This window comes from Dermacentor albipictus, chromosome 2 (genome assembly GCF_038994185.2).
Source record: "Dermacentor albipictus isolate Rhodes 1998 colony chromosome 2, USDA_Dalb.pri_finalv2, whole genome shotgun sequence".
Lineage (NCBI taxonomy): Eukaryota > Metazoa > Arthropoda > Arachnida > Ixodida > Ixodidae > Dermacentor > Dermacentor albipictus.
In genome coordinates, this window is record NC_091822.1 from 155,765,752 (window position 1) to 155,788,368 (window position 22,617).

At 43.1% G+C, this 22,617-nt stretch overlaps 1 protein-coding gene across 3 annotated transcripts; it reads right to left on the reverse strand.

The window, feature by feature from the left end:
* Nucleotides 1-1,119: 1,119 nt before the first annotated feature.
* On the reverse strand, nucleotides 1,120-22,556 carry CenB1A (Centaurin beta 1A). 3 transcript variants are annotated; one of them, XM_065448604.1, is made up of 23 exons: nucleotides 22,244-22,556; nucleotides 21,834-21,891; nucleotides 21,684-21,742; nucleotides 21,392-21,452; nucleotides 21,242-21,295; nucleotides 21,073-21,131; nucleotides 20,350-20,533; nucleotides 17,445-17,489; nucleotides 17,260-17,355; nucleotides 17,062-17,136; nucleotides 14,861-15,120; nucleotides 13,915-14,041; nucleotides 13,304-13,389; nucleotides 12,288-12,404; nucleotides 11,407-11,571; nucleotides 11,000-11,226; nucleotides 10,325-10,606; nucleotides 8,601-8,703; nucleotides 7,221-7,338; nucleotides 6,445-6,554; nucleotides 5,681-5,847; nucleotides 3,052-3,216; nucleotides 1,120-1,298 (listed from the first exon to the last, which is right to left on the reverse strand). In XM_065448604.1, the coding sequence occupies exons 1-22, from the start codon at nucleotides 22,294-22,296 to the stop codon at nucleotides 3,053-3,055; spliced, it is 2,670 nt and encodes an 889-aa protein (XP_065304676.1). In that variant the 5' UTR covers nucleotides 22,297-22,556; the 3' UTR covers nucleotides 1,120-1,298; nucleotide 3,052. The 3 variants fall into 3 exon arrangements, with proteins under 3 accessions (XP_065304676.1, XP_065304677.1, XP_065304674.1); XM_065448605.1 differs by lacking the exon at nucleotides 3,052-3,216; XM_065448602.1 differs by lacking the exon at nucleotides 1,120-1,298 and having other exon boundaries at nucleotides 2,933-3,216.
* Nucleotides 22,557-22,617: the final 61 nt, after the last annotated feature.

The window sequence follows — 22,617 nt, forward strand, 5'->3', positions numbered from 1 at the left end:
AAAGGGGTCTGTTCACTTTTTTTAAGAAAAAGAAAAGGAAAGACATTTTCTCTAGTGCAGTTTAAATGCACACCCTAGGAACATGCCTCCGAAAGACTTGCAACAATTATCTTGACTATCATGTTAATAATAACAACAATCATAAAAATAAAGGTCAACTGACACAGTGCAGGCCTGATGCTCTTAAAAATTAAAAAAAAAGAAGGCAAAGAAAACACATTCGTGTAAAAGAAACTGCATAATCATAGGCAAGGAAACAATGCTCGTAAATACAACTACGAACAATGCACACAGCTAGTACACCACACACAACCTGTGTGTACTGCTCCAACAAAGCCTGTCATTTGGCTTTACACCACGGACAAAGTAAAACAAATGCGAATGCTATCAAACACGAAACATTACACAAGCTGTTTGGTGGCAGTAAAGCATTTTGTGCCCAATATTTTCACTGAAAAAGCATGCAGATAACACATCATTCACTAGCCAAACATGAAAACGCATTGGGCAGTCTCCCAACTTACAAGTTGCCCGGCATCAGTTTTCGACAGTGGCATGCTCAACAAACACACAAAAACCGCATGGTCCAACGCGACCATTGTGTCTCGTAAATAAGTGGGAACATAGCCTGGGGCTAACAGCCGTTTATACATAGATCAATTTGCAAATCGGTCGTCCTAATGAACGCGTCTGTGTATCGATTCAAAAGTAGCACTGTTGCAGCAACTCAAAAAGTAACGATGATAAAGAAACCTTTGCTAACAGAAGCAGCAGCACTGGGATAAGGTTAACCTATAGCATTCCAAACCAATTCATTTACACCTGATACCAACTTGGGCAGGGCTCAAACAGGACTGTCCAGTCTAGAGGGCAGATAACAATAGGAGAAAATCAAACAAAAGAAATTGCTATATATGTACCAGCTTAGGCCATGATTTGCTAGAGCATTAAAGTTCTGCCACGCAAAACATGGCCTCGTAGTCTTCGCCACTACTGACAAGCATCACATACAAGTTAGAAAAAAATTAATTTAGAAAAACGCATGCTAGTCAGTTAGGCTTCACATATTTTGAGCAGTTTGACAAAACGTTTTGACGGGCTGCGATAACAGACGGTAAATATCAGTCTTTTCCTTTTAGTAAACAACAACAATAAAAAGACAAGTTGCACCTAAACAACAACAAATATGGGTGCGTTTCCTCACTCCGCGTGCTTGCTTGGCTGGCGCCGCAGCTTCTCCGGATTGTTGGAGGCCATGTGTGAGAAGTCTCGGACAACGTCGATGAAGGTGTCGTCACCTGCGAGGCAGACGTTGCAAGAATCCTGTGACGAAAGCATGGCTGAGCAGCTATGCAGGCAAAGATAATTGTGTGCATGGTACAGTTGTGAATAATGATAAGCTCACTTAGATGAACTTGGTAAATTGAGTGTGCTAAACAACTGCTCTCTGATGTTGAAGCATACAGTTCTAAGAATGCATATGACTAGCCACTTGTTTAGTATATTATAATATTAAGTCGAGATATCTGACTGCCTTAATGCACAGGCACCATTGCATAATAGCTACAACTCTTGCCAAGAAAAACGACGCTGCCGTTAATATTTCATGTGTTCTTGTGCGAGTTATAAAATTTTTTGCCGTATTTCACTAATTTTTGTGAACTGCTCAAAGCTCGAAGTCAGTCAAAAATGGGAAGAGAGAGGTCAGCCTAGCAAAGTTATAAGGAATGACATATGGTACAGCTTAAACCTAAGAGCTTCATTAGCAGTGGCAATTCAGAAGTGAACTATACCGTTTTGACCACTGAGCCTCAATGAGGCAATTAAGAATCCTCGAGAAGTACGGAGATTACCTGCCATAACGTAGGTGATGTACTACAAGCTATGACTTTTGAAATGCAAAGAATTCAACTAGCAAGCACAACAATAATGAACGCCTGTAAGTGCAGTCTTTGGGTAACGAGCTGTCGTGTGACTAAAGACTGCTGGAATGATTGGACTTTACCATGCTGTGCCCACACCTTTGGTGAAAGGTTGTTTCCACGTAGGCAAATACAGGAATTGGTGCACACTAACATGGATGCAATCTATAAGCAATCATATTAGCACAAATATAATTAGACTTTTATTTTTGTTGCTATTGCCAGCCTCGGAAAGCATATCGCACTTTCTTCGAAATAATCACTCAAACAGTGTGCAAGATATCTCTTCTTAACGCACCTGGCACCTGGTCCCCAAATATTCTCGTTTAAAAAATGCAGCAAGCTCAGCCACTAGATCATGCCATGTGGAAGAGCCAACCTCTCGATGGTAGGGGGTGATGCCACGTAGGGGACCAATTAGAATAAGAAAGCTTATTTTGAGACTTTAGGACCAATGCCTCCATCCATTCCAGCAATGTACGCTCAAGCTGGCTCACTACCCGAAAGTATCTGCCCAAAGTGCATGGCGCCGAGCCTCGTAATCCCGTTGGAACTTTTTACCATGACATAATCAGTGATCAGTTATCGCAATGCTCGCCTGCAGCAGGCTCTGGCACATGTGCAGTTGGTCCTATGCTGGGGCACACATAGGCTGCGAATCATCTGTCATCACGCCATGCTGAAAGGAACTATTGTAAGCCCATGGATACAGCTACATTACGCATCGTTAGCTTGTGTTCACATTATAATTAAAGATTAAAAATTTTTTATGAGTCATCATTCACGGTTGTCGCGTTATGCTCGTGCAGGTACGGTACGTGTTCCTCATATGAACAAGGCTAACAACAGCTTGAGTGTCTTTTCTCGCTCGTTGACAGAATTCGCAATAAATCTTTTTTTCTATACTGTGAAAAAAAAAAGAAAAGAACCAGCTGGTTTAAGGCACTCGGTAGGAGAAAATTAATGTGTCCCAGTGCTCCAGCAATCGAGTTCACGGTAAACACACCACGCTCAGAAGGAAACTGATGTCATTTTATTACAGACTGGCTGCACAATCAATCGGCCAGCAGTGCCCGATCCCCAAAGCAGACATGAAGGCTTAAAAATTTCGGTGCATGTGTCACATTACTTCAATATTGTCCATCGCTCATCCTGTGCTGCGACTTAAGCCGAGGTCCCATAGCCTTTTCGAGCGACGGGTGCAAGCTAGAAAGGCAAGTAGTGACAAGGCGCTTCCCCTTCCGACTTTTTCCACGGCGACCCAACGGAGCTGATGCGTGTCCGACGGCTGCTGCTGCAATGGAGATGGCAACAACGCACAACTTCAGGAGGGAGGATGCGGAGGAGAACTGCCAACTGGGGGCTGGCCTTGAGATGATGGGGAGGTTAGGATGACAAGGCTGAGCGGAGGAAAGGCCAGATGAGAGAGGTGTGAAGGAGGCAGGGCTGCCGCCAAGCCCAAAATGCCGAGTGTGAAACATAAGCCATTGACCGTACGAGAGCCGGGTTACCGTTGTCAAGGCATTGATGAGGTCGAGAGACAGGAAATGTATGAAGCCAAGCGTATACTTGCGTCAAGCGCACTAGCGTTTTCAGTAAGCTGTCACAAACTTCTACGCATTTCCAAAAAGACTCAAGTATCAGGCTGGCCATGCTTGGAAATATTGATGTAGTGAGTAAGTAAATGGTAAAAGCTCCAGAGAAGTGCAATGATTAATATTTGAACACGTGCAGGACTGCATTGAATAATATGTGAAGTAAGCCGATAATTGTAACTGTTCTGAGCAGAAAGGTAGTGCTAAAGCTTCGTGCAAGTTTTAGGAAGAACCTTGTAGTCACTATACGTTCAGAAGATTAAAATTACTTTTTCTTTTCCTGTGAGGCACTTAAATTCAATATTTCTGTTAATTCCTGTAGGTCTCACAAAACACTATGTCTTCACTACACTTTAGTCTAAGAGAAACCTGGACTGATGGAAAAACGCACTTTAGTGTACATGTAGTAAATCCCACAGAGGGAGATACGCCAACATAAACACTACATGAAGAGAATGAGACAGGTAACGCTTTTCTTAAAAGTGCCTGAAGACCACTGAACATGCCAGACAACAGTAGAAACTAGTATTTTAACCTGTCACTTCAAAGAGTTATGAGACCCCGACTTTGATTCTAGGATGAGTCAATGACAAGGTTGTCATTATTAGGCAGGCGGGTAAATAAGTCGGCCATGATGACATGAGTCGGATGAAGATGCATTCAAAAACACAGAACAAGTAATAGCAAACAAAATAAGTGCACGTAGGGTGCTGACATCACAAAAAGAAAAAAAAAATGCAAAGTCATTAGCACAGCACTTGCAACTACAGGCTGTTTTTTGAAAACCTATAGTTCGGGTTTTTTTATGTCCTGACATAGAGGTCTGCAAAACAGCAGCATGTAACGGCAATGAGCACTGCACATATGGGTGGAGGAACATACAACTCGGCTGAAACAACCTACGCTAATGGATTTAAGCGCATTCTTTATATTTTGGCTACACAACAACACTATACCCTGTCACCAACTTGGTGCAGTACAGCATAGGCTATAGATCACGTCAGCCAGTCACGAACTATAGCTGGCTGCATGTTATAGAAAAGGAAGGAAGGCTTGCCCACTGTGCTCTGCTAATCTTTTTGCGACACTTCCGTTCAGGGGGTGTCGCACGGAGGATGACCAGAGGTGGCCAATGAGAAGTTCTTTTTTTTTCAGCTTCTCTTTCCAGGTGGCTGACGCAACCACTAGCTTTCGCCACACTACTCAGAGTTGATGACATGAAGTACAGTGTGTTTGTCCATAACTCTTCTACAAGATGCCTGGAATATGGGCAAAAAACATGCTGCCGCTCCATTTACTCTTTTCTTTCCACTTTTACTAGTAGCCGGCACCTCTCATGGCAACCATGTGTGAAATGCTAATGGCGCAAGGAGGTCCTGGCAAAAATCACAAATAGAAAACATGCACAGGCGAGATTGGAACAGCTGTTGCACCAGCAATAGTATCTGTCACATGTGTCTGCCTTCAAAGTGAGTCAGGGTGTGCAACATTCCCAGCACATAGCTGTGGAAAGCACTGGTTCATTTCCAAAACAAACATTGGTGCTTAGCACAACTTACAGTTGTATAGTATTCGTACCACACAAGAATAGATGGCAACATACCAAACTGAAGTGCCTGTAGATTGAACACATTTGCCCTCTGGAAATGCAGCCCATTACTGACCAGATTAAGCACCACAGGCTACCTTTAGCAGCATAACATAGATATTCTGACAGGGAAGTTCTTAACGGTGACTCAAGATTATATAGATGATGCAGTAGCCTACAGTGGCAACAACTACGACAACATAAAACGAATGACATGATTTCATAAATCGACTACATCACAACTGCATCAATGAACTTTGACTTAGTGAAGCTCTATCTGGTTCCTTTGTGACAAAGTGATTTAGCTTGCTGATGATGCAGGCATAATTCAACTTGGCTATCACTCCAAGACTTGCATGCACAACCCTGACTTTCCTCTGCACAAGCAGCAGTTTTCTTAAATATCTATCTGCTTTGAATACTGCAGTTTCATGCTAGCGAAAGCAAGCACAACCTTCCTCACACGTGAACAAAACCCAACAGTTGCAAAAGCCTGCAAGCATAAGAATGTGAACTCGATAAAATAAAAGAAGAAAAAAAAGAAAAGATAAACCCTTTGTGCCAAGACAGCAGACCTGGGTTGCCAAACTCATCACGGCGAATCTCCTCATTGAGCTTGGCGAGCCTGAGCATGGTGACGATATCGGGGTTGGCGTTATCCACAGCCATCTTCAGTGCTGTTGCGCCATCCTTATCCTGAGAGTGCTGATCAGCCCCATGCTTCAGCAAAAGGCACACTTGCCTGCAAAGGAATGGAACGCATCAAGTAAAGGTAAGAAAAAGAAAGTCCACAGACCTTACTGTCTCTTTTATGTCTTTGTTGTTTTTGTTCACATCAGCTATGTACTGTTTGCACGTTCTCAACGCAGCTAGCAGGCTTTCGTAGTGGCGCAAATAGTAAATTGCACAAATAACAAAATTGGAGTCATCAAAATCGAGAAAATATGTGGTTGACATAAAGTTGTGACTTATTATAGGCGTAAAATGTGAATGTGACTAAGCTAGTTCACCAGAACCAGGAGAGTTCTTTATACCTGGCTTTAAAACTTTTATTACAGCTTCTGCATACGCAGTTAAAATCTATTTGCAGTGTGTATGCCTGGAAAAAAATTAGATTTGTGTTTTATTCACAGTGGTCTTCAAGAGCTTACATTGTTGCTAGCAGAAAGCACCCAGTGTTTTTAATGCAGACGCTATACGCGTGTTCGGTGGTCCACTGCTACACCAAAAATTTGAAATGGGGCCCATTGTGAACGCGCTCAAGGTAAATGTGTGCTGCAGTTGTCATGTGGCTTGTACAAATGTGCAATCTCGAGAGCAAATGAACAGCCCGACAGACCCCGTGTTCCCCAGCAGGGTAGAGATGTGGAGGGACGTGCGCCCGTTGTCGTCGGCGCTGTTTGATTTGGCACCATTGAGGAGCAGGAACTCGCAGGCCATGATAGAGCCCTGCGTGTGGAGAAAAAACAAGAGCAAGCATTGGTGCACCGTGGCTGCACACGCCTTGTGGTTAACAACCAGAGCAAATTTCTAGAAAAGCAAGAAAACAACTGCAAATATTTTCAGCATGCCAACGTGGTACACATGTTTAAATACTACAGTCTCTTTGTCACGGATATTAAATGGATGTTAGGAATCTGTTCTCAGCTGATGCTGTAACTCATATTGTTTTATCAGTCTTGCTGGGCAAGCAAGGGAAGGTAGAAGAGAGAGAGAGAGGGAGACTGTTGAAAGTGCAAACCTGGGCAGTCTAAATTCAACTGCGATAAACTACAGCTAAATGGTGCAGAAATGGCTTCACTGTGCGAACTTGTGAATTTCACTATAGAAATGCTTTAGTTAACAAATTTTAGGGTGCTGTGGATAATTATTTCACTCCATGATGGCATTATGCTCAAAACCAGAAGAAACCGAAAAAATATCAAGAATTTGCATCGCTTGAGGTAAGGAGTTAAATTGTAATGCGCAAAATCTGACTACGTATGGGGAACGCCAGAGGGTTCAACTACAGCTCAGCCACCGTGCACTTGGTAGCTAATGATTTTGCACTTTGTGATACAGTGGCTTCAATTCTGGGCATCTATCCAAGCTGCCCAGAAGTTAACTGAAACTCACGCTCTGTATAGCCTGGTGGAGAGGGTATCGACCCCCTTCATCCGGATTGGGCCAGTTCGGGTCAGCTCCATTCGCCAGGGCAAGACACATCACTGGCAAGTTGTGGGCAGCCGCTGCCCTGTAACCACAAAGAAAATATTGTCGCCAGGATGTTACACAGGCTCTGGACACGCACTCCGAAACAAGTTGTATCACACCAATTAAGTCCTTCGACACTTGATGCATCATATAGTACTATGAACAAGTGATACCAAAGGCCACAGCATGGTACAGCCACTCACAAAAAAATCAAGGGCTGTTTGATACGATAATGTATGCAAGCCTTAAAGGGGTCCTGAAACACTCTTTGAATACAGTAAGCAAATGTTGCTGATCTGTCATAGAGGCTGCTGTGAACATGTTAGCCAAATATTACTGCACTGCATGCAATAGGGAATGTTCAATCTCCTGTCAAAAACAGCTGAAAATTGTGTGCTCTTGCTTCCGCAATGTTGTGATGCAGTGTCACTGAAAGAAAGCGGGACCCACCAATGCTATAGGCTGATTTAATGATCGCGAGAGCATTCTCAGTAATACACAATTGCCAGTTTTTAGTTAAATGAAAATTATACATGTCTGCGATTTCAAAGAGACAGAAAAATTATTCCATCTTTGCAGTGCGTGTGGCCTCCGAGGTGGCAGCAGCATGCTGCGTAGCCTAGTCTACCGTGGCCCCCAACGGGCTGCTGTGATGAGCCACATGAGCCATTGGGTATTTGCAACTGGACAAGTTGTCTATTCCCAAATTGTCTATTCGGACACACACCTAGTGGCACACATTCTGCGGCAAGTACACAGTGACACACGTTGGCATGAAAGAGGTTCGACATAGACGTCATGACATAGACGTCATACTGGAAAGTGCATGAAGCTTCAAGAGAACGCTAACTGCACTATAATGAAGAAAAGATGCACTTTCATTAGTCACACTTTTCCGTTCTCTTGAGATTATTGCGTGGTACAGTGAACTGCCAGCCATGGTGCGAAACTTAAGATGCCTGCTGTGCGACTGCAGCTTTTGCCTTGTTTCTCAAAGCATGAGGTGGAACACTGGATCTCGAAGGCAACATTTTCCAAATACCTATGAGCATCTTAAAGCGAGAGAAATTTCAGCAAAGTAGTTTCACTGGCACCACATGCCTGTACTAGCTAACATCTTCACTTATGCACTCCCTCAGGCAGTGCACAAGGCTTACCCTGGGAACGCCGATATTTGTTACGCAGGTGCACGAACTTGAAAACTGTGTGTTGAAATCAACAGCTAGCGATCGTAATATCCAAATGTTAGTGTATGTCTAAGTAAACAACAGGAAGTCAGTAGAGCACAGATGGAAGGTATACCTGTACAGGAGCAAGCTGGGGCTCAGGTTGGACATGTCTTCTTCCTGGGTTGTGTCCTCTTCGTCTTGTGTCGGCGACTCATCTGCGCTGTCCAGCTCCAGCTCTGTAGTATGCGCAGTTCAGGCAAGGAGGAGACTACATTTCAACACTCAAGTTCTGGTGGCACGAGAGACTCTGTATAGACTCAGACTACAGGCCCTATAGACCGTATATACCCATAGACCTTGAGCTTACACCATCGTTCTAGCCACTGGCTACAGCAGTACTGGAAACGCTCGGCTGTGAAAATAGTTTTTCCCATAGATGCATGTCATCTGGCAGTGCTAAGTTTACGTCCAGTGTATAACGCTTAACGTAATCTGCATGACTACACCACTGTTCCCGAATAGGTCCCAAACACTGCACGTTGCAGCACTGCACCTAACAGCCAGACATTGCAGTGTTTTATCAGTCCCAGAAAATTCTCTAAATGCCCACAGATATCTTTGGGTCACACTACCAGAGCAAAAGCCAAAGCGCGTGTGCCATTCTAAGAGAGAATAAAAAATAAATTTTACATTATCATTAAGGCAAAAGATTAGTAATCCTGCACAAACCGTAAATTAAGAGGAGTGCAGTATCTTCATCTTTAGCTGTTGTATAAAAAAGGTTCAAATGAACAGAAAAACGAGTACCAACATAAACAAAGGACTCTAGTGGCTTTGCTACTTCTTCAAAAGTAAGAATGTCTCAAAGCAGGCACTTATGGAGCAGTTTATCCAGTTCCAGCTACTGCCATTTTAGAAAGGCTAACATTTCACTGTGGTTGGCTCTTAGGCAGGTAATTAACTGTCAAATAGCACTGCTCTACGCACTACTTTCGGCTTCCTTTCTAGGTCACGTATCCACCTTGCCAAACTGATTGAAAGAGCTTTGAGATGATGACAAAAATGTGCAACACAGAGAAGAACTTTTGTTTGTTGTGAGCTTTGTAGGAAGTAGTGGCTTGCTTGTACCCTTGACATACTACATTGGTAAGGGTAGTAGAAATTTGCACAATCTCCCCACCAAACCTCAGCATTGGCTATTCCGAGTCTTATTCAGCCCTTAATGCATTCATCCACAAAGCTCCTGTAACTCTAGAACAACAGCTCGAACAAGCAGTAAAAATTTGGCTGCAAGTGAGATTGAATGCACACGTTCGAACAGGTACCACTGTTCTTGTGGCACTTCACACTTTCCACAGTGTGGCTGTCTGCAATTTTTCTCATTATTATTATTTTTGCATGTTCACATTGACAACTAATGCCAACTAATGCACCCTGTTACAACTAATGACAACTAATGCACCCTGTTTTGGAGAGCATGGCAGATTGAGGCACTTAAGGCTTACAAACAAGGTGCCTATTTATTTCCCTTCAAAAGTTTGAAGCAACCAAGTCGAACCTTCAAATGAAAATCAAATAATGGACTATGAGAGATGCTATAGTGTGGGATTATAAAATAATTTAAACCGCTGTGATTCTTAAATGCGTGCTATTGTCTCAAAATACACAAGCATTTAATTTTTTTTTTTTTAATTCCACTCCAGTGCAGCCACTGCTGCTGGAAGTCAAATCTGCAGCCTTTGTTGAGCAGCACAAGACCAATAACCCCTGAGCAACCGTGCAGATGTCAAGCCTCTTAATGAGAAATTTCACAGCACCACGAAGAAACTTGCACGAATGCACATGATGCATACTTGCCTGAAGGCGGCGGCATGACCTGGACGAGGGACTCCCCAAAGACGAGCACATTGTCCTCGGATTGGTTGGAGGACATCTCAACCGCAGCCTTTCCTTCACTGTCCAAAGGGGGCAGAGAGGCGCCCTCCTTCATGACCACCCCACTCTCCTGCGAGGCCATGCTGAAGCGGGTCTCCGAGCCTACAGAGCTCACAGACAAGGCGTCGATGCTGACGGGGGACTTGTCGGCCGGCAATGTGACAGCGCTGCTATGGCGCCGGGAGACCCCAAGAGCAGTGTCACCTGACAGGAGCAATTGGGAAGTTTCAGTCAATAACACCCAGCAGTGTGTGGACAAACATTAAAATGTATTTTGCTTTAGATGCTCCAACAATTCTGATATGTTTTGCTACATCACTGCACACTTGCGAGCTCCATTTCAGAACTTCAAAATTTTGCAAACCTTCACAATTTCTTTAACATATCTGAAGTTTTATCATGCCTCCTGAGTGATACAACTTCCCCGTTTATCATACAGCAAAAGTTTTCCATTTCCATTAAACGCAGCAGGCAAGTCTTACCTGAATTGCTAAAGCAGTGCATAATAAAGCACTTCTGCATTTCCGACACATGTGAACAGAAAAGTCGAAACAGGGTGCTAGGTAAAATGGGGTTTGAGGCGACAGTGAAACATACCTGCATCTACTTGACGCTGGTCTTGGGCATGAATGGTCCTCCTGCGACGGTGCATTTTGCGAACGCTCCAGCGTTGAGGCAGCGTGGCTTTTCGCAGAACCGGTGTTGCTGCTGGTGATGCGCGTGACGCATCGCGTGGTGGGGACAGGCAGGCCACTGACCCAAGAAGTGGCTTCACAAATGCCTTCTGCAAGTACTTAGCCTTAATCCAGGCCTCACGGACACTCCTGCAAAATATGTACGCAGGTTTAAGTAAGTGTACAGGCCTAAACTAAGAATCTGCGTGCACAAAAACGAGGTTTCTTGCACTAATGCAATGCACAGACATTGCATTTCAACAACTGGTTCGTCTACAAAACCCTCATTTACAAATGTGAACAAAGGACAATAAACAAAAAGAGAAAGACCTGCTGCAGTCTGGTGTGGCCCTGACAGCAACGTTTTCATCCACGCGAGCCTCGTAGACGCTGTTGATGACTGTGTTGCCCAGTTCAGCCATCACCTTGAGTATTTCCGGCTCCCAGGTGTCGAGCGTCAGGGAGCGCACTTTGGACACATGCACGCCCATGCTCCTGGGAACATAATCAAGGGATACCTTTAAGATGGTGCATCAATCAAGAGGATGCTCAAATGATTCTGTGCTCATTTATCATGGTAAGCTATCAGTAGCATTAAAGAGGCACTAATTTAGTGCACTGACAGGTTGACAGAGCTACTGCTAGCTCTCAGCATTTCTCACCGAAACATAAGCCAGGATCTCGGTCAAGGTAACGTAAAGCTATTCCACTCCGTTTTGTCCATAATACACTAATTAGCCCTCCGTAATTGGTCAAAAATTACGGAGTAAATGTTTTTATAGATTACGAAGGCTAATGGAAGATTTGGAATTAGAACTGAGTGGAATAGTTCTACATTGTCACGACCCTTATGCACAATTATACTATGCCATGCAAGATTCCACGAACTGATCTGAATCGAATTATGGGTTCAACTGTCTAAAAGCAACGCAGGGGTTATGAGAACAGAGCAGTGGGAGGTTTTAGATTAATTTCGGCCACCTGAGGCTTCTTAATGCACCCGAATATTTTTGCAGTGCACCTTCAGCCGGTGAATGACATCACCACCTCATGCTCAGAAGAAGACAGCCAAATCCACTGGGACACCGTGGCGAGTCAGCATGCAAGCTTTTCTTAAACCACATGGACACCACATGTTGCTCTTTAACTTAACCAAGGGAAAAGTACTACAGCGGCTCAAAATAATGCCATACTTAGTGTGGCAAACGCACCTGTGTATCCCAGAGCATTCGATGCACAGAGTGATACCCAGGTTGATGCTGGCCCAACAAGGTCCAGGTGAACGGCAGTCGCAACACATATCATTCCCAGGGATGCCAGTGAGTTGGCTGCAGTCGCACATGAAAATGATTCAAGCTTAAATGAGTATGGAAGAAAAAGAGGGAACGTAGAGAGAACACTAGAGAGAATACTAGGTATTTCTCTAGGAGTGTGTCTCTATCAATGCCGTAACTGTGGCACAGAATTCCTGTCAGCAGATAACCAATGTGTCTAGCAATGAATGACTGCAAAGTAAACGTTAAGGCTGCAAAATTCAGATCTGCCATAAAAATGCTCCACCTTGCAATCTCCGTTGACCTTGAATTCCGTCTCTTTCCCCCCTTTTTATCTCATTCATCATTATCATCATCATAAAAAAAAGTATATTTTTATGTCTGCTGTAGGATGAAGACCTCTCCCAGTGATATACTATTATCCTTGTCTTGCGCTAGCTGTTTAATTAATCTAAATATTACACAGACTGGTGCTATTCTGTGCTTACTGAGCTAAGCAATTCAGGCAAAGGTGGTGCATGGGAACATCTTTCTGTTCACATTCCCACATAACACAAATTAATACATGCAGCGTGAAAGGCTACACTGGCTGGTTGTGCATCTCAGAGGGAAAGGCAGCGGGGAGACAAGGCAGTCAAGACAGGATGGCACCCCTTTTGGTCTTTAAAGGTCACATAGAAACCAGTCATTACAAGTTCTGTAATGATACACAGCCCCACTGATCTACTGATCTACTGATACTGTTATACTGATCCACATGTTACTAACACACAACATCAGACTAACGTCTATTCCACGAATGGTTGCATGGTCTCAACCTTCCTTAGACAGTGTACTTCCTTTTTTTTTTTTTTTTGTGGAGGGGGGGCTTGAACAATACCTATCTGTACGATAATCTACATGATGGTATAGTTGTCCCGTGACGTCATTGTGAAGAGTGGCAGAACACGTACATGTGAGCCCTTGGAGGTTTTGGTACTGGGTTTGCACTTTGCCTTGAGGTCGATGACAATGAAGAATCTGATGATGCTTTCCATTCCTGCATTTTCAAGCAAAAAACCTTGGAGTCTTTATTTTCAAACACAACCATACCATACCATATGCACAGATGTTTCGTTTTAATCACTACAAAGTGCATGCGCTCTGTGCTAAGATTTCGATTTAGGCAACATCTGCCAATAGGCATATTGGGGATAAGCAAACACACAAAATAAGGCATGCACAAGTTTTTCGTGCTATTATATTTGCATGTTTACAAAATCTGCTAAAATGCCTAGCCGAACAAGCCCTTCAGTGCAATTTTACAGGTGTTACTTCGGCTTCACCTGAGGCATTATAACTACTCTCTCATTTAGTGTGCGAAGGGTGCACAAGCGGGCTACTTGGATTAGCATCAACGTCCTGAAAAACAGTGGACCACACGACCACAGCAACAGGAACAACACAGCCACTGGCTATACACCAGTCATAGAAAGCACATAGTATATGTGAGAAAGGTAGGAAGGCGATGATAAAGTTGATTGTAAATGTAGTCTGTTTTTCAAAAGTTGCCCAATCAACCCACATTCTTTGAAAGCTTCTCGTCCTCGTCATCTCGTGCAGGCTGGTCTAACGCGCGTGAGATTCCCGACTGCAAAGCAGTGATCCAGCAGTCGTACGACTCTTGAGAATCTGCTTGCAGCATGTGAGTCCTGCATAAATAAAGTGCAATTGAATTAGTGTTCTGTACATAACGATCCATGTTTAATTAATGACGAACCCGGGATAAAATTAAACCTGAACAGCTAGTCTACAGTCAATGTAGACAGATATATATAACCCACAGAGCAATAAAACATGGGAGAAAAGAGACATTGCCCTGAAATTTGATTTCTGGGCCAGCCAATTAAAGACATGCAGCTGAAGTCAATTTTACCACTTCACTGGCGTTTTTCAAGGATTCAAACTGCGCTTCCATGTGGCCGTTTGCACAAAGAACATCTTGGCCACCCATGGACAGTGAACTTGGCAAAAGGTGGTGTGCATGATGGAAGACAAGATGCATGTAACTTGGCACAATACGTTATCCCAGTAGACATTCCCCTGCACCGCACTTGACTACACCTTACCTGACAAACATGATAAAACCCGACTGGACACCATGAGTGAAAAAAGAAAGATGTCGCTTAGAGCAATAAGTGCTCTGATGGATTCATGCGGCAATGTTTTCAACTACAAGAGGCTGGCTCTAGGCAAGATAACCGATTCCTTTGTAGCCAATTAGCTGACTGCCCTTATTCTGCTTGGTGCACACTTAACTTCTCCAAAGGAAACTTCAGCTAATAAAAGCAAAATAAAGTCTCATTATGAAGAATCAATCAAGATGGCAGGCAATGAGCAACATTTCCAGTAAACATGAAGCAGGAGCGGTGCAGGAAACAACCTGAAGCCACACAACTTGAAACACTTAATGAACTGATTATAACTACAGCTGGTAAGATGACAGCGTGTTTGCAGAAATGTGGACCCACTTTGAAGGCGAGAGGACCTCAAAGCAGAACCGTCGCTCAAAATCCAGTGCGGGTTTCACGGTGCACAGCCGCAAGTCTTCCTCCATGATTGTGCGCTGCTCGTCCTTGGAGCGCTTGCGGTACACTAGCTGACCATTCTGGATGATGAACCACCGCCTGTTCCAGGTCTTGAAGGCATTGGAGGTGCGCTTGAACAGGTATCCTTCCAGGCTGATGCCGTTGTTGGCCGAAGGGTCCTTATGGACTACTGGGATCACATCCTGGCAACAGAAGATATATAATGGAAAATTGTAGCCTTACCATTGTGTCAGCTTACCCACCCAGTCGTATTCCAGTAAACAGTAAAATCGCAACATTCTCCTGGAATAACAGAAGGGTGCTCTGCTTTCAAGTTCTCTCCAACTTATCATTAGTGTGCTTTAGGCTGCGAAAGCTTTTAAGTTTTTTCATCATGACCTTTTCTAAGGCCCATACTTTTTTTTCCAAATCTTTTACAGGGTGCAGACCTTACATGCCTGTAAAAGTATGTTTAAGTTTTAGCATTACAACCTCTTGTAAGGCCCGCACTTTCTTTTCCAGGATACTTCACTGGGTACAGGCCGTACATGAGGCAGGCCTACGCCTAATTAATGAAGCCTCGAACTGTGCTCAGTGTGCTGAACTGACCACCAATGCAGGGCAAACTCTCCTCAATGTTTTGCCATCCGCCAAACCCTCCAACTAGGTCTCACTGGTGCCGCTTCGATAAAGTCGGTGACTAAAGTTGTAGTTTTGCGCCGAGCATGAGATACAGTGATGATAATGCCATTGCTGGCAGGACACCTAGTACAATCTAATATTGTCTTGCAGATATTAAATGAGAAATGCGCTTGATGCAATTTTTTTTTTTTCACGCTCCAAAGTAAGGGTGACAACATTACAGGAGTAAATATGGTATTTAAGACAACGACATGAACATCAGCAGTAGTGACATTGTCTGATGCTGAGCTCAACCAAAGTGCATGTTTTGTTTTTTTCACATTGCTTGGCTATGCATTCATTAACTGGCACAAACATTTTTGCAATGACACAAACTTCCTAAAGCAAAACATTTCCCCACCAAGATGTGCTATGCATCACAAGAATGCTACAGTACATTACAGTTCAAAAACGATGCCACCAGGTGCTGCCACCAGCACTACCTGTTGATTTTTCCGTTCTGCTAATCCACAAAAACATTTGTCTACCAGCTACAACTCTCCAACACTGCCAGAAAGGCTACAGCAACATTACCATGCACATACCATTGCTTTTGTACCTCATTAGTCTGGAGCTGAGTCAAACTGTGTTAGCATCTCTTTGCATGAAAATATAAAAGACACAGAATGCAGAACAAAACAGCAGAACTTATCTTCAAATATGTAATGTCGAGCTTCATGAATCTGTCATTTTTACCCGCTATGAACTCTTACTGTGCCAACTCAGTCAACTGTCAAGGAAACATTGAACGCTTCATATCAAGGGCTACCTTGGAACGAGACATGAGACACTGGCCTAGATGTAAAAGACGTGTTTGTGCTCCAAACCTGAAGATTTTGTAAAGTGGTTAAGTAAGTGCTTTACCACTAATGTAAACGCATACAATTGTGCTTAATTTCTGCCTATGCAAAGTGTAATTTCATGCAACGATTATGTTTACACACTGCAAAACCTGAAGATTTTGTAAAGTGGTTAAGTAAGTGCTTTACCACTAATGTAAATGCATACAATTGTGTTTACTTTCTGCCTATGCAAAGTGTAATTTCATGCAACGATTATGTTTACACACTGCAAAGGTCACAACTTTTATATCCCTTGTATTACCTTGATATGTACATGTAAATACATTAAGACTGTAATATTCTCGTGTCCCAGTGGCACATCCTCATTCTGTACTAGTGGCACTCACCTGTTCTGGAGGTTTAGCCAAGAATGAGTACACACCGAGAGGCATGTACCAAATGGCTAAATAATAGAAAATCTAGTAAATCAGAGAAGCCGCTCGATATAATGTGCTAGTCAATTAAACGGCTAGGTGTGCTATGCAAATGCCTATGAGCTTACATTAGGTGTTCAATTGTAGCCTTTTGCTTTGCTTCAATGGGAGCAACTAAAGTATGTCAAAGCTTTATCTTCATGAAACTGAAAGTAACAAAAAAAAAAGAAGCTTGGGCAGGATTTACCTTTGAGGTCACAAGAGTGTGCCTTGAGTCAAGTTGCTTTGAAAGGTCAGCAGACTCCTTGCTGAGCTTGTCAAGCTGCAAGGCGGCAAAAAATTAAATCATCAGCCATTCATCCACAACTTCTAAATGAGTGTTCTTAAAAAGAATAACACAGTCATGCTATTTTCAGACATTCCAAGCAATGAAAGTGGCACTCACGGTGGCTCCCAGCTGCTTGAGAAAGGGCTCAGAGTCCTCAAACAAGTCCGAGCCTTGGTGAAAGTACGTACTGTAGGCACCCATGAGAGATAACAGCTGTAATATGAAGCCAAAATAAAATGGGTTACAATAATTTCAGACTGGCACTGCTATGCATCAGCTATTGATTATTATGAGCTACTCACAGTTTGCAGCACCTCATGCCTCTTCTTAGACTGCAAACAGCTGAGCTGTATATAACGAAAAAAAAAAAGCTTATTCCGACAAGGTTTTGTTCTCTAAAGATTGCATCAATACAAATGACATCATACAATGCAAGTATTAACAAGTATACCAACTACAAAGCAAGAGGAGTCAAACACAGTCAAAACAGTGCGAGCTTTCTTTGAGCATGTTTATATGTACAACTTTTTTCAGTTCCCACTAATTAGCTTTAGCTGTGGGTCTCAACAAGATGTGTGTTCATAGCAGTGTGTCGCCACGGGATCCCGTTTTCAGGCAAAGCATAGCGTGACGTCAGCAATTCTCGCTGCAATATTTCTTCGCCGGATCACGGCTCAGATTAAACGCAGGGCACAAATGGTGCAGCGTAAGCTCGCAGCAATATTTCCGGCATCATAGACCATCACAAACAGTTTGGGAATTCACTCTGACGAGGGCATGACGCACACAGCTGACGTCACTTGGCCCAGTTCGAAGCGCGGGCGGCCATCTTCTCTGCCGGTGGGGTGACTGGCTGTTTGGCTCATGACGTCAGTCCAGAGTGCGCGCCCATTGGTGGATGCTCGTGTGCATCCGCCTCGGAGGAGTAAACGCCCCCTTTTTTCTAAAGTTGTACCCGACTACAGTGGCCTTCCTGCCACAAACTGTTTCGTTTGGCTGTCTCATTCGCACTTTGCCTAGTTAGTTGTATTAGTCACTTATTTGTTGATTAGTTAGTAAGTTAATTATATTTGCTGTTATTATAGTTAGGCAGGTTATTAGTGAGTAATTTTGTTATATCAGTTAGATAATTTAATCAGCTGATTAGCTTGGTTAGTTACTTTTGTTAGTTACCTTATTTATTTTGGTAGTTATTTATTAGTTATTATTATGTAATTAGTTTATTGGTTTAGTTGGTTTTGTTGCTATAGTTTGTTACATTACTTTCTATTGAGCTTACTTAATGTAAATGTTAGATTAGTTAGGTTAGTTAGTTATTAGTTTGATAATAGACAGTTTTAGCAGAGCGTTTGCTTGCGCTCCGCTCCGCACACGTTTCACGCGCACCGGTGGCTGAATAGAATGCATTGATTTCGCTTATCTAAGAAGTTCGTCTCCCAGAGATGTCACTGACGTGCTCTAAGCTTGGCGGTAAAACGATTACTACAGCAACTACACGCCCCCTGACGCACCGCTAACTCAGGTTCCTAGCGGAACGTGGTCAGCGTCCCACGTTCCGCTGCCGCTATGTGTGCTGTGCGCACGCGCGTCAGTGTTCCCGGCAGCGTTTTGCTGAGCGGCTGCGTGCCAATTGTTGTGATACGCCTGTCTGAGCGGAGCGGACCGTAAACGCTCTGCTAAAACTCCCTAATGACCTATTTGTTTGAGTAATCAATCAGCTGGTAATTAGTTTAATTAGATAAGTGATAATTAATAATAATTTAGTAATACCTTAGCAATAGAAATTCGTTTGGTAGCCTTCTAATTAGTTTAGTAATTATTTCCATAATTAGTTGGTTAACATTGTTAGTTTGAAACACACGTTTCTTTATGCATAATTATGTAAAAGTGTGATGTGAACTTGCTCTGTAGTCAGTTTCTAAAGATGGAGTAGTCCAAGTGTAAAATTGGAATTATGAATTAAGCTGCTGTTGCGAATGCAGTTGGTTCTAGAAATGAAACAAGGCATTGTAGTTGTTTCAAAATTGTTTGCATTTATGTTGCTGAACACTGCACAGAAACAGGGCTACGATTTGCACATTGTGTTGACAATATTCACACGCCAATACAGGCAGTCAACCCTTGCGCAAAGCGAGAGTACGCAGAGAACGCCTGTGGTGTCCGTTTGGCATGTCGTTCATTCCACCTTCTACTTGCGCCAGTGCTACGTCCACAGCGGGCGCTATATGGAGCTCTTCCATAGCGTTACGCAGAAGTTTCGTGACCAGATAAAAATTATTGAAGCACCCTGGGCCTCAACTTATATTCAAATAAATATGGTATGAACAGTGGTACCAAAATTTTCAATAATCTGCAAGAACAATTTGAAACAGCACATTCAAGATGTGTGTGCAGGTTTTGGCCAGCAGCTTGGCTTGACAACACGCTCATCTTGTGTGACCATACCGATTGCACAGTCGTGTTTTAATGATGGTGCAAAATGTGTTTGTAATCTGCACTGCTTACACGACACATATCAGCACAGCAAGCTGCCAACAGATTGTCAAAGTAGACAGGAGCCTTCTTGAAGAAGCTCGACCAGGTTCAATGCTCGTTCTTTCTTTAGTAAATGTGTGTACTACTACTTGCTTGAATTCCTTTCACACAGACCAGATCGCGACCACTTGTTCAGTGCTCAAGCTCCCCTAAACATATGAACAGGTTGCACATCATCATCACCATCAGCCTGGTTACGCCCACTGCAGGGCAAAGGCCTCTCCCATACTTCTCCAACTACCCCGGTCATGTACTAATTGTGGCCATGTTGTCACTGCAAACTTCTTAATCTCATCCGGCCATCTAACTTTCTGCCGCCCCCTGCTATGCTTCCCTTCCCTTGGAATCCAGTACGTAACCCTTAATGACCATTGGTTATCTTCCCTCCTCATTACATGTCCTGCCCATACCCATTTCTTTTTCTTGATTTCAACTAAGATGTCATCAACTCGCGTCTGTTCCCTCACCCAATCTGCTCTTTTCTTATCCCTTAATGTTACACCCATCATTCTTCTTTCCATAGCTCGTTGCGCCGTCCTCAATTGAAGTAGAACCCTTTTCGTAAGCCTCCAGGTTTCTGCCCCGTACAAGAGTACTGGTAAGACACAGTTGTTATACACTTTTCTCTGTGTTGCACATATATAGCCCCAACAATGAATGAAACCAACATACTTGATGAACATAATCAAGTGTCAAGTGTTGAAAGCAGGACCGAGTGGCAATCAGCACATTGTGGGCATCCTCACACTCCGAAACCTTGGTGCGTTGCACCTGCGAGTTGCGGAACAGCGCATTGTCCAGGTCGTCACTGATCTTCTCAAAGTGTCGTCGCGTCTCCTTGCTCTGGCGGATGTCCCTGAAATAAATCGAGCATTGACAAGCATGGCTGAACAGGCCTTCTTGCATACCTTATGAAGAGGTCTAATTATCTTTTGTATGTGCTTCACAGTAGCATACATAACTACATATACTCTATATTTCACATTACAGGTGTTATGGATGTTCGAAATTCTTCACTTCAAGTAGAATGACCAGTTAATAGACAGTACTAATTCTCTCACACAGAAATTAGCTTGTTCATGCTGTTGTCAATAATAAAAATACCTGCTGACACAGTCTATAACAGATACATAAATAAGGTATTTGGAATTAAGACAAGAAAGTTAGAAGTTGCTGTTTGCATTGTTATACTACTGTATATAAACATGCAAGTCCACAATAACTGCTAAACATTAGATGTAACTAAACTTATGCAGCTTGTAGCATAGAAAAGTTACGTACTATGCTATCACCTTGGAAATGGTCTTAAAAATTATAGATTTCAACAAGTGTAAAATTAAAGAATTTAGTGTTTGTGTGTTAGTGTGTATAGCTGGGTAAACATTTCAAACTTACGCCTTGATGAAGTGGCTCAGGTTTTTCACTATGGACTTCTGTGCATGCTCAAGGAGTATCTGAGAAATAAAGAACAAACATAAACACATAATAAATGCTGTCCTTCCTTAACAGATAACCTATAACATTCACATGTGCCATATTTGCAGAGCCATGAAGTTGCACTCACCGACTGATATTTCAACACGTCTGTAAGAATCTGTATAAACCTATTTAGAGAACTCTGAAATGATGGAAGTTCACATTAGTAAACACTGCGCATTCCTTGTCTGTCAAATGACAGGATGCGTCCGCTAGAAACCAAAAATATATTACAAACCACAATGGATGCATCGTCCTTGAAATAACCAACCAAATCCCAGATGCCGTTGATAAATGCACTATGAAAACAGAGAAAATAAATGTTTACTCCATACAACACATGTGCTAATCTCAAAATAGGAAATTAGCACAGCATATGTCATGTACATGCACACACACAGGCTACAGACACTAGCATTTTCGTAATAATTGGCAATCTGCATTGAGATTAGTGACGTTTTAACGAGTTCTGAGAGATGTGACAAGAGTTGCAACTAAATCTAATCGTCAGACAACTCAAATGGGCGTACCTCTTCGCTGTGACATGGCTTTTTCCAGTCTCAACCATGTTGGTGCACAGCTTTACCAACTGCAAGGCAAGATTGCAATTAATATTTAACGAGACCAATACGAAAAGGAATGGTTTCTGGCAGCGGACTGATCCACGGGCGGATACTTACTTTATCAAGCTTAATTTCTAGTTGATCGATGCTCTCTTCATTTTCCTCTAGTGCCTCCCTAAGTAAATAATATGGGATATATTACTTTCATCAAGCACATACTGCACTGCAATAGCGTTCTTGCTCGCAGATCAGCGGTTTAGTGTAACAAGATCCGCCGCCAAGCGACGCGAGCCCGGAGGGAAGTCGTTAATCTGAAGGCTATCGCCTTCGACGCATCCTGTCTATCGACAGGCATATATTAATCGAGACAAGCGAAACTTTCCGACATACAAGAAATACTAGTAAGTGACCTTAAACTGCTCTGAACATTGAGAAACGGTGAGAAGATAGCAGTACTTTCGTACAGCGCAGAGCGAAACGGTAAACTGCAACCACCCATACACGACCCAACTACCGAGGCAACTCACCGAAATTTCGGAGAGTCCCGGATACATTCGTCGAGGTCTATGATCGGCCTCATGATGAAGTGTCGCTTCTAGATTCGATGCCAGTCCATTTGATCGGTGTTGTTGATGCCGTCTAAAAGCTGTTACGGAGAGGTCCACCTGAGCCACAGATCAACACACCATCGTCTATATGAATCATGCGACTACAGACACCCCCCCTCTTGAACGCGTGCGGCGTAACATGCTAACATCGCGGTGGTGGCGCAAGCACTCAACCTAAATTCACTCGTTCTCGAAGAAAAAGAGAGAGAAAAATAAAAGGCATTCAATGATCGTGAGACGGTGCGACCATGAAATGGGATTTATTTCCGTGCACGCCCGCTAATCGGCGTGAA

Excerpts from the sequence above, each read along its gene's own strand:
- CenB1A (XM_065448604.1), bottom strand. The coding sequence starts at position 22,296 with ATGAGGCCGATCATAGACCTCGACGAATGTATCCGGGACTCTCCGAAA. Across the intron at positions 10,607-10,999 it reads CCAGCGTCAAGTAGATGCAG|GTGACACTGCTCTTGGGGTC; the intron begins GTATGTTTCACT and ends TGCTCCTGTCAG. Across the intron at positions 6,555-7,220 it reads TCCACCAGGCTATACAGAGC|GGCTCTATCATGGCCTGCGA; the intron begins GTGAGTTTCAGT and ends CTCCACACGCAG.